General features: G+C 32.2%; 1 protein-coding gene and 1 pseudogene across 2 annotated transcripts; both read left to right on the top strand.

Annotated features, from left to right (window-relative positions):
* Window positions 1–903: 903 nt before the first annotated feature.
* On the top strand, window positions 904–2,253 carry LOC132066539 (aspartic proteinase CDR1-like; annotated as a pseudogene).
* An 8,789-nt stretch (window positions 2,254–11,042) lies between these two features.
* Window positions 11,043–12,535, top strand: LOC132030726 (aspartic proteinase CDR1-like). 2 transcript variants are annotated; one of them, XM_059420474.1, is made up of 2 exons: window positions 11,044–11,711; window positions 11,850–12,535. In XM_059420474.1, exons 1-2 carry the CDS (start codon window positions 11,159–11,161, stop codon window positions 12,503–12,505), a joined length of 1,209 nt encoding a protein of 402 aa, XP_059276457.1. In that variant the 5' UTR covers window positions 11,044–11,158; the 3' UTR covers window positions 12,506–12,535. The 2 variants fall into 2 exon arrangements, with proteins under 2 accessions (XP_059276448.1, XP_059276457.1); XM_059420465.1 differs by having other exon boundaries at window positions 11,043–12,535.
* Window positions 12,536–12,844: the final 309 nt, after the last annotated feature.

Raw genomic sequence — 12,844 nt, 5'->3', positions numbered from 1 at the left:
ATAGAGTATATAGAAAACTAAACTATGTATATAGGACAAAAATTACTTTTTGTATCAATATTTGACACCTCTAAAGAAATTCCTGGCTTCCACATATACTACGTGACCAGAAGCTAAAGTGGAAGCCAACACAACATATCATGTGGCACAATCATTGTTGGAAACTACTTGGATTTTTTACGACCATTTTAATTGATAATATTTCAGTAAGAAACAGTGAAGGCTTTAACACTACAATTAAAAAATAAAAAATAAAAAAAAGAAGAAGGTAAATTCAGTCAACTAATTCTCCTAATTAATACTTAAAGGGCATGCAAAATAATAAAGCGACGGATAATTTGAGACGGATGGGGTAATTATTTTTCATTAGTGATAAATAAGCTAAGAGATTATTATTGAATTGTCAAAATAATGTAAACGTAATATAGCAAATTACTAAAGAAGTTACCATTATGAAATCAAATATGAATGGATGTTTGCAAAATTATCCCCATTTTTATGATTATTAACAAGTTGTATTCACAAAGAAGGTTTAATAAATTAATGTCTAGAAAGTTTTTGGATTGTTTTATAAACATTCTTACAAGTAGAACATATGGAAGGCAAATAAGGATTATATATGGCATGAATCTATTTGGATATGGTATTTCCTTAGTTACATAATCATATATCCATATTTTTTATAGAAAGTGAAACTCAACTTTTCAAAATGTCGCACTTCATACTCTTGTATTTGATAAAAAATTGTAATCCCATTTTTGTATTTAATTAATTCCCATATTAGTCTTGACATACCTAATTTTTTTTTTTTTTTTTTACCTATAAAATGGTACTAAACATTGTCTCCTCTTCATCATTTCTCATCATTCTCCAAAAACCTTGTCAACTCACCAAATCCTAGCCATGAAGATAAATACTAAAGTTTTAACTCTCTTCCCTACATTAGTTATTTTAGCTTTCTTTCATCCTTCTTTGGTTTCTTGCCATAAAAGTGTAAATGGCTTCACTCTCGATCTTACCGCGATTCTCCTCTTTCACCTTTGTACAACTCACCAAACACTCAATCTGAACTCCTCCAAAATGCCTTCCACCGGTCAGTCTCTCGGGCTTCGTTCTTTAAGAAAAACTCCGTCAATACAATCCAGTCGACTATTACTCCAACCCTAGGTGAATACCTCATGAAAATCTCAATTGGAACTTCCCCGGTAGACACTCTTGTCATTGCTGACACTAGCAGCGACTTGACATGGACACAATGTGAGCCTTGTGTGGATTGCTTCAAACAATTGGCACCTATTTTCAATCCCAAGAATAACTCTTTTTATAAAATTGCTGGTTGTAAACATAAACTTTGTCAAGAAGTAGGGTCTCTCTCATATAAGAATAATACATGTAATTATGAAGTGAGTTATGGTGACCAATTCCAGACCATTGGTGATCTTTCTATTGAAACTTTCACATTTGCTTCTTCTTCTAGTAAAAATGTTTCAATTCCCAACATTGCATTTGGTTGTGGACATGCCAATACTGGAACATTCCCCAATACCACTTCCGGAATCATTGGCTTAGGTGGAATTGTCAACCCAATGAATCAAGAAATCAAAGGAAAATTCTCTTATTGTTTGATCCCATTGGAATCATCATCAACTAATTGCAACACAACTAGTCACATCAACTTTGGTGACAGTGCTGTTGTCTCGGCCCTGCCATTGTTTCAACTCCCTTGATAAAAAGAGAAAAGGAACAAGTCTTCTATTTTCTTATTTTGGAAAGTATTAGCGTCGGAAATAAGATTCTGCTATTTAAATCTTCTAAAATTAGTTCCATCGCTCAAGGTAATATTATCATCGATTCAGGTACAACATTTACGCTTGTCCCTTTTGATTTTTACGCGAATTTGGAGAAAACATTGGTGGCTTCTATTAATGCTACTAGGAAGTACGATCTGTCTGGATTTTTTAGGGTGTGTTATGCCTCTAAGAATGGCACTATCGATGCTCCTAAAATTATCGCACATTACAAATACGGATGTAGAGTTGTCACCAACAAACACATTTACACAAGTGGCTGAAGGTTTGGTTTGTTTTACGATATTGCCTACAGAGGAAGTTGCTTTTTTGGGAAACTTGGCACAGATGAATTTCTTAATTGGATATGATCATATGTCCAACAAAGTTTCATTCTTTCCTACTGATTGCACTAAGCATTAAGGATTTAGTTGTGAATGGGTTGACAAGTTATATATACTTATACATGTAATGAATTTGGCTATTGGCTCTAGTATTCTTGTTCTCCCTTATTGGATGTCAGATGTTGTTACTTTATAATAACATCTTATGCTTAGAGATCTTTTATGTGTTCAATGACCATCATTGTTAGTCTTGATGTTTTGGTTATTTTTCCTTCTTTACCTTAGCAGCTTCTGCAAGATTACCCCAGTTGGGAACAGTGGCGTACGCAAGATTTTTCATAAGCAGTGTCACCATGTAAAAGAGTGAACAACTAAATAAATCATTATAATGATATCATATTATAAAAAGACAACTCAAATCATATTAACATAGGTAAAGAAACAATAAAACATAGGTAAATTTAAATATCAATATAATGAACACTAAATAATTTCATTGTAGAAATTAGAAAGAAAGTAAATTATTGTCATGAAAAATTTGCAAGCACTTAATAAAATATTATGGTGAAGAAAGTGCTAACCTGATGTGGCAATCGGAAATTCGGGATAAAAAACGAGAAGAACTTATATTCTAATTTGAAAGGTGGGCAGCCATCAATTACATTCTAATTGATAAAAGAATTTTTAAGGTTATGACTTATGAGTTCTTTTTAGGGTTTTAGCTTTTAAGTTACTTGACCAATTTGGTATAGAATTAGAGTAGGAAACGGCTAAGTTATTTCTTGGGTTTTAGGACTATATTTACTGGTTTTAGGACCTTTGCCATTTCGTTCCATTTATATTTTAGTTGTTTTATTGATTTAGAATTTAAATTATAGTATAAGCAAAAAAATGAGGCCGAGGCGGGTTTGAACCCGCGACCTTGCCTTTAAAATGGAGCTCTTTACCAACGGACCAACGCGACCTTTGGGGTGAAGACGATCTCACATTATTCTTTTTACCTACTTTCGTTCCATTTATATATATATATAGTAAAAAAAATCGACGAAGCAGCGTCACGTGACACCCCTCGGACCAACATAAATCCGCCCACAGTAGAACATTCTCACTGTGCCATGCATTTTGCTGCGAAAGTAGGTGTTTGATAGGTCACGCAGTTGAATGGATTTTCTGGATCTAGACTTATTAATCTATGAGTAAACTAATTTTGAAATAAATTTTCAGTTTTGTCCTTGTGGGCTCGGGGTTACCTTTTTGGGTCCATTTTTGGGTTTTGAATAAAACTATAGCAATATGGGTATCCTCAAATTCGTATTCTAACGTAGAATTCATATTTGATAGATGTTAATCGTTCCGAGGCTCTCCAAAGAGGAAAGGCAAGGCTCAACTGGATTTGTTCGTGGCCCAGCTCGACGACGAGGTAGATTACGGAGCTTACGGCTTACCTTTCGGTTAGACTCCAATTAGTCGAACATATGTGGGAGTTAGATCGACCGGGGGGAAAGCATGCTAGGCCTTCGGGTATTGAGTTGGGATGGAATTCTATTAGGTTGGTTGTTGCTGATTGTGGCTTGTTGCCCTGTTATTGTGATTAGGCTTGTTGCCTTAATTGTTGTGTTGTGATACATGTGGCACTCATTTCTCTCTTGTTGGGTCATTTATCATCTGAGAAAGGAAGGATAATGAGATTAGGCCTGAATCGTATTGTATAATTATGATACATACACGGTTGAAATCTTGATTATGATTTACTGTTGATGATGATATCATGCATGGCATACATTCTCATTTCACATGTATATTGATATCAAATTATGACTTGGTGCTGGTGATGATAAATGAGAAAATGGAGCACCTTGATGACACAAGACTTAGTTATGAGGTGTACTTGCTATATTTGGAAGTAAAGGAAGTCATAGACTCTCTATGCTAATTGAAATGGTTCGTTGATTTATTCCATGGTTGAGTATTGTGCATTCATTCTCATTCCTGATGCTTACATTTGTGTTGATGTTCCAAATTGGGATTTCTATACTTGAACCATATTTTGAATACTCAACTTATACACACACACACACACACAGATACAAGGCACATCCGATAGGAGATGAGGATGTAGCCTATCTTGTAATATGTATAAGGCACATTTGACAGGGGGTGAGGATGTGGCCTATTTGTGAACTCGTGATCCGAGGTCTGTTCCGGAGCGAGTGGACTCATGATCCAAGGTCTGTTCAGGAGCAAGTAGTACATGGACAGCATAGGTCCCCTGTGGGTCATGACTATCGTGCAAACAAGGCCTTTAGCATGTGTGTACAAGTTTGAGATATTTGGCCAGTGCATTGCATTGTATCGCATTGCACATCATTACATTTCATCCTGCATCATTATATGACTCTTTATTTCTGATTTGGTATGGGTTGTTTGTGTTACGCCCTATTTTGAACGAGTCCAAGATAGTTTGCAACTTCCCGGTTCTTCTATATGGTTTTAAAGGGTTAGAGTCGCCACCTAATTTTTAAGGAAAAACAGGAAACCTATATGTATTTATGTGTCTACTCCATTTTTAGTCCACAAAACCTATGAGATTCTAGATAAGAATTTTATTTACCCCGAGGGAAAGATATTAGGCATCCCTTAGAGCCTGTCCAAAGATAGTCCTTAAACTTAGTTTAACTGAACATTAGAGGTGGATTATCTATCTGTTTATCATTATTATTACTTGTTTTCAAAATGTTGTGATTTCATTAAAAGCTACATTTGGTGATTATATGCTAAGTATATACAGTGTATAAAAATATATTTATACCAAGTATCAAGTATTTATAAAGAATGTATATTAAAAAAGAATATAAAGAGAATGTACCTTGTAAGTATACAAGTGTACCTGTTAGTATAAAGAGTGTATATCCGTTAGTCTAAAGAATGTATACAACTATCTAAAGAATGTATAAAAAATGTAAGAGTATGTAAAATAAATATATCAAGTATATAAAGAATGTGTGTCCATGTATACAAAAGAATATGTGTATATTAGATATATAAAGAATGAATTTCAAGTATAAAAGAGTGTATATCAAACAAAAAAATGTATAAAGAATTGTATAAATATTTATATTAGTGCATAGAGAATGTAAAAAGAATTTAAGAATATTCATCAGTGTAAATCATTTATATAACGAAAGAACTCAAAAAAAAAAAAAAGTGAAGTCAATTTGACTTGTGTCTCTCTTTAGTTTCGTAAAAGAGTGTTTGTTTAATGAATATCCTATTAAAAGAACAAGGAACAAAAGAATTGTAAAAGTGTTGGTAAAAAATAAATATAATGAATTATGTACAAAAATTGAGTGAAAAGATATAATGTCTTTTGAAGAATAAAAGATTTGTAAATGGACGGCCTAATATTTACCTAGCGTCAAAAATGTGGATTTAACTTAACTAAAATGTGTATTAGTGTATACAAAAAAAATATAAAATGCGTGTTGTGTTAAAAGTGTATAAATAATATAAAATAAAGGATGAACTAGTAATTTTGCCTAAAAGCCAAAAGTGTGAATTTAATTAATAAAGTGTTTCTACCAAGTCAATTTAATCTATTTATGACAGTATTGACGGCCTAAGTCTTGCCTAAAGCGAATGACAAATTTTAAGTTAAACAGACGAGGCGACAAGTAAATAAATATATCGGTCAGTCATTCCAAAAATAAAGTTTCCACTGTATTATGAGTTTATGTTTTGTACAGTTATAAAGAACGCGAAAAGTAAATACGAACAGTGATTTGGGTTCCTTCTGAGAGTCGTCTTCGAGATGTATCTCCCGGTACCTATATAAACACTTCATAAAAAATGTTAGTAAGAGAATAACTAACTATCGAATGAATTAGATAAATAATAAATAAACTTAAAATAAAAACTCGTCTATTTTGCAGAAGAGGCCTTGGAAATCAGACGGAAATTTCTTCATCGGCCAAAAGTGTAGTATTTGTAATAAATTAAAAGATGAAAGAAAAATGTATTGGTTAAAAAAAATTGAAAAGTCAAGAAGTAAGGAATGTGACATAAAGTCTTTCAAAAGTGATTTGACATAAAGTTTTAAAAAGGCGATTTGACATAAAGTCTTTAAAAAAAAATTTGACAAAATTGAGGCTGAAACTTGATTTGACCTTAGAATGTGGTGTATGTAATGTAAAAGTGTACATGTAAATGATGTATATAAAAGAAATATATGAATATAAAAATGAAAATTTATGTACATGTAAATATGATGTAGAGAAAATGTAAAGAGCAAAATGTGTAGAGAAAAAATAAAATAGGCATGTAGTGTGATGGTACAAAACTGTAAAAGAAAAGGCTTGAACATGCATAAATGTATAAAAATAAATAAAATTGTAGAGACAATATAACAAAAATATAAAGATAATGTAAAAAAATATATAAAGATAATGTAGAGACAAAAATGTGCATTCTCTTTAATGAAAAGTTTCTCCCTTTACTTTTTGGTCAATAAAGTGCACCCTCTTTTTATGAAAATTTTATCCCTTCTTCACTTAGTGGTTAGGTAAAGTAAGTATGTACATGTATATGTGTATAATGTATGGTATAAAAATATATAAAAGAATATAGAGATGTAAAATGATGTAAAGGAAAAAGTGTGGGTTAAAGTGGAAAAAATATGTATGAAAAATGTAGAGAAAATATATGAAGAAAATGTAGAGACAATGTATGAATAAATATAAACAAAATGCATGAATAAATGTAAAGACAATACATGAATAAGTGTAGAGACAAATGCATGACAAAATATAAAGACAAATACATGAGTAAATGTAAGACAATGCAAGAATAGATGTAAAGATAAATGTATGAATAAATGTAAAGACAAATGCATGAATAAATGTAAACACAAATGCATGAATAAATATAAAGCCAATGTATGTTATGTATATAAAAAAAATATAAAGACAATGCATATAACAAATTTGAAGACAATCTATAAAAATATAAAGACAATGTATGAAAAAAGAAGAGAGAAAAAAAAAATATAGAGAGGAGAAAGATGCTAGTCTTCCTATGAAGAGTGTAGAGAGAAGAAAAAATATATGTGAGGTGGTGTGAAGTGGTGAAAAAATATGAAGACACATCTCCTCTATTTATAGTACAAAATGATCCCTTGTTTTGTCCAAAAAATAAAGGACTACACCACATTGTCCCCTTAATGCGACATTTGGTCTTTAGGTTATTGTCCAATAGAGATTTCACCCTTTGAACCAGTGTATAAAAGTCTATTAACCAATGAATGAAGAACTCAATTTATCACTTCAAATGTCACCTTTTTAAAAAAGTGACAAGACCTTGACTTGATTGAATTCTTGCTCAACTTTTAAGAATTATTTGCTCCGATTTTCTCTACATTGACGAACTGTACTAAAATATAGTTAACTAATACATGTATAAATAATAGTTTAAGTATAAAATATAAATATTAATGTATAAGATACAAAAATGTACTGCTATAAAATAAAGAAACAATTATTAATTGCACAAAATGGTAGCATTACGTTGTACATGTGCAAAAATAATGATTCTTAAAAATGACAATAAATTGGTAAATTTTTTAAAATAAGGATAATTATCGATAAATTGTCGAAAAATGCAAAAATGTGTAAAAATGCTATTCCGTGCTCTTTAACGAATCAGGGCCCCCGAAACGTTAATTTTAAGCACAGCGAGGCAAAATTAAGTGTCAACGATTTGTGCCATTGTTGTGGCATGGATCTGACTATGGACTGGATTAGATTGCAGATTGGTGACTTTGCCTAGGTTCAGAATTTGGATTCGTGATTATCGAATTGAGATTATTGGGACTCGACAGACTTGTGGTTTAGAAGCTTCACCTAGGCTTATGATTTGGAAAGTGAGTTTTTGTATGACGTATGTGTGGGTGGAAGTCCTAGATTATTATGATAATGTGATTTGCGAGTATGCTTGATTGCCTAACTGCCTACTTGTCGATTTCTTTCTTAGTATATGTGAACTAATTGTTGTCGCCCTATGATACCTACCAGTACTTGCTATTTGTACTGATGCTACTCTTGTTGTACTCTTCCTTTGAGTGCAGAGTTTGTTACTAGTTCCAGTTTTCTTCCTCGAGAGTGATCTGAGTCTACATGACAGAGATTCCAAGGTGAGCTTTTGGGCTAGATCAGCATCCTGGTGACTCTTCTTTGTATTTAACTATCTACTTTGTATTCCTAAGACTGTATTGATATTTGAGATTTGTACTTTCTATTAGACTTGTATCTATGTAATAGTGACTCTTGTACTAGTCTAGACTAGATTTTGGGGTTATTATTACTTCTACACGTATCATTTATATAATTTGAATCTGTTAGCTAAATCATTATTTATTTTCGCATAATTCTTATAAATGATTTGAGAATGATTCGCCTACCTGGGGGGACTGTGCAGGTGCCATCACGATTCACGAATTGGTCATGACAATTTTATCACTTGAAAATTCATAATAAAATAGGGGAATCACACCCCTTTCACATTAAAAAATAAGGGAATCGCACCCTTGCAAATTCATAATAAAAGAGATGATTCACACCTTTTCGCATTCAAAAATTGGGAAATCGCATTTTCATAGTAAAATACAGGAATCACACCCCTTTCAAATTCAAAATTATAGAGAAATGTTCATTACCGAGCTCGAAATAAGTGCAAATAAGATCCCAGAGGTCCAAAACTTCACGGCCACAGTGCAAATGGTATTTCCTCTTCGAAACAAAATTATGACTCCAACCTGTAAATGAAAATTTCCTCAAATTCCTTAAAACTCATAAACCCCAAAATTCAAGAAACTCAAAATAACCAAGAAATTACCAAAACTCAAAAGAACCAAGAAATTCTCAAAACCCATAAACCTCATAATTCAAAAACTCAAAAGAACTAACAATTCCGAAAACCCAAATTTAAACCCAGTAAAAAGACCAAAATGGTGTTCGAAATTCGAATTCAAGACTTACCGGCACCAACAGCGGCGAATTCAAGCTATTACCTATGGGAACAACCGAACAAGAGTTTTTGATTAATTCTTTATAATAAAAAAAAAAAAAAAAAAAAAGAATAAATTTTGGTTGATGTTCCAGTTCTGCGAATTCGGTCGTTTCACGCTTTGCGCTTCTACGTATTTGTTTTTGGGTAATGTAAGTCAGGTTCGATCCCGATACCTTAAGGAGGTAACCCACAGTGCTTAACTAGTGCTCTACTCAGTCTCTTTTGACCATGAGTTCTTTCAGATAGTAATGCATATAATTTAAAAATTACACACATAATATATCGAGTTTAATTGGGTGATCATGAGTTCACGTGACCCATTTTTATGCATAAATTTGCCCTTGGCGTATCTAGAATTTTAAGAGGATGGGTGCAATTTACTATCGTTTGGTTTGATTCCATAAAAGTGTGCCATGATAACAAGTTGATGAGATTATTATGCATCACAAGAAAATGTCGTTCAATTTACAGCTATTCTTAACGAGTTTGCATATTTTAAAAGCGATCAATAATTATTATCCAAAAATATTTACTTCACAAATTAAAAAGAAAAATATGGAAGGAAAACAAGAAGAAATGATAAGAAACTAGGAAAAAGGTGACCACTATTCGTAAAAGTGTTGTTGAAGACACATGAAGAAAGAGAGGTCCGGAGGGAATAGAAATTTTTGATTTTTTATAGACTTAAAAAATGCGAAGAATGAAGCAAAAATGAAAATAAAGAAAGGATAAAAAAAGAAAGAAATAAATGGAAAAAAGAAACAGAAAAATCAAAGAATCAGGAACCAAAAAAGAAAAGAAGAAAATAGAAATTTGAAGAATTGAAAATGAACCAAAAGAGCAAAAAAAGCAATGACAAAAAAGAGAAAAGAAAAAAAGAGAAACATAAAAGAAAGTTAATAGGAAAAAACCAAAAGAACTAAGAAACCACAAAAGAAAAAAAGAGAGAGACAAACAGAAATATCTGACCCAAAAAAGGTATGGTCAGAGGGGATTCAATCCCAAAACCTGGTACACAATGGTGCACGTTACCAAGGACAATTCAAGGTGCACTCTCATGCATGGTACCCACATATATACATATTTAAGTAGTTTAGCTAGCAGCAGAAAAAAAAAAATGAAATGCTATACCAATTACCAACACAAGGAAGGACCCATGCATCCTTCCCGTCTTCAAAGGGCTAAATTAAAATGTGAATAATGTTCAAAAGTGAGAAATGGTGAGATGGTCATATTACAAAAAATGTGTATATTAATTTATAAGGTCATAAATGATGTGAGTGTTTTGCTTGAATTTAGACAATTTGGAACAAGAAAGTTTTAAGATTGAGGTATTAAATTTAATTAAGCAACTGATTGACTTGTGTTTCGACTCAGTTTGTGCTTATTATTGAAAATTTGTCACTATGTTTAATTTCGCCGGAGTCTTAATATATTTATTTTTTTGTTAGAATTAAGTTGAATATCAATGGAATTTGGTGTAATAAGATGTTTTAATGTTGTCTAGTTGATTTTATTTGTCTTGATTTTTTTTATTTTTTATTTTTATTATCATTGGTGTGAAAACATATATAAAAGATATGTCTGTTTTATATACAAAACAAACCAATTGTAAAAAGACATAACATATTTTTTTTAAAATTATTTATAATGAATAGTTAATTAAGCAATTAATGTGTAGAAAGTAGTCAATGAACCGTATTATGCACCTTCTTAAGGAAATATGGAAGAGACAAGAAGTAAATGACATGAATCTAATATTTATAGAGTATATAATAGTAGTCATAGACTATGAATAATATCTTCTATGCATTTGATATGTTTAACATGAACTCATCTTCTCCACTGTTCCATCACACTCGCATATATATTCCATTTATTAAGGTCCCATATATAGTTTTCACACTCTTTTACCAATAAAATGGGTACTAAAAAGAGGATTCTCTTCATCATTTCTCATCATTCTCTATGGGGATTAATACTAAAGCTTTCACTCTTATCCATACATTTGTCTTTTTAGCTTTCTTTCATCTTTCTTTGGTGTCTTGTCAAAAAATAACAACCAATTGTCGCGGAAATGGTTTCACTCTTGATCTTATCCACCGCGATTCTCCTCTTTCACCTTGTTATAACCTATCAAACACTCCGTTTGAACGCCTTCAAAATGCCTTCCGCCGGTCATTCTCTCGGGCTTCCTTCTTTAAAAAAAAGTTGGATGCACTCCAATCGACAATTGCTCCAATGCTAGGTGAATACTTCACGAAAATATCTATTGGAACTCCGCCAATAGATATGCTTGCCATAGTTGACACTGGCAGTGACTTAACATGGACTCAATGTGAGCCTTGTGTTACTTGCTTCAGACAATTGGTACCTATTTTCTGTCCCTATAATAGTTCTACTTACAGAATTGTTGGTTGCAACGACAAAGCTTGTCAAGAAATTAGGCCTTCTACGACTACGTGTAAGAGTAACATTTGTAATTATGAACAGACTTATGAAGACCAAACCTATAGTATAGGTGATCTTTCTATTGAAACTTTCACATTTACTTCTACTTCTGGTGAGAATATCTATGTTCCTAACATTGTTTTTGGATGTGGACATGTCAACAATGAAACGTCGTTCAATAACTATACCTCCGGAATGATGGGCTTAGGTGGTGGCAGAGTCTCAATTGTCAACCAGATGAATCAAGAAATCAAAGGGAAATTTTCTTACTGTTTGATCCCATTATTAGATTCATCACCAACTAATTCCAATGCAACTAGTCACATCAACTTTGGTGACAGTGCTGATGTGTCTGGTCTTGACGTCGTTTCAACTCCTTTGATACAAAAGCAACAAAACTCATTCTACTATTTAAACTTGGAAGGTATCAGCGTTAGGAATAAAACTTTGGAATTCAAGTCTTCTATAGTCAATTCCTGTGATGAAGGGAATATTATAATCGATTCTGGTACGATGTTGACATATCTTCCTACTGATTTTTACTCGGTTTTGGAAAAAACATTGGTGGCTTCGATAAATGCTACTAGGAAGGACGATCCGTTTGGTATTTTTAATGTATGTTACCAGTCTGAGAATGGCACAATTGATGCTCCCAAAATTGCTGTTCATTTTACTAACGCAGATGTAGAGTTATCGGCTATGAACACATTTATAGAAGTGGAGGAAGGTCTTATTTGTTTTACTATGGTGCCAGATGAGGAAACTGCAATTTTAGGGAACTTGGCACAGATGAATTTTGTAATTGGATATGATCTTGTGGCCAGTAAAGTTCATTTCTTGCCTACAGATTGTACTAAGTACTAATGAATATATGAAATATGCTTTGGCAAGCTAGTGCTTTTTTATTTCCTTTTTTATTTCCCCTTTAATTTGTTTGTTGGTCTTTTAATCTTATTAGCAATACTTCAAATGATTCTATTGATGGAGACTTAGATTTATTTCTTCCGTGCTTAGAAATGGAGATCAAATATATTTAATGACTGTTATTTGTAATTGAATTTTTAGGGATTTAGATGTGCATAAAGACCATACAAAGAGTTTCGTTATATGATTATCTTATATAAGTTTTATTTAATTGAAAGAACGTTTTGAGTAGGCACAAATATTTAGTCCATTTTTCAATTTCTCAAAATACTTCAATTA

The sequence above is a fragment of the Lycium ferocissimum genome, chromosome 1 (genome assembly GCF_029784015.1).
Source record: "Lycium ferocissimum isolate CSIRO_LF1 chromosome 1, AGI_CSIRO_Lferr_CH_V1, whole genome shotgun sequence".
In the NCBI taxonomy this organism is placed as follows: domain Eukaryota; kingdom Viridiplantae; phylum Streptophyta; class Magnoliopsida; order Solanales; family Solanaceae; genus Lycium; species Lycium ferocissimum.
This window is presented reverse-complemented; position numbering and strand designations above follow the sequence as displayed.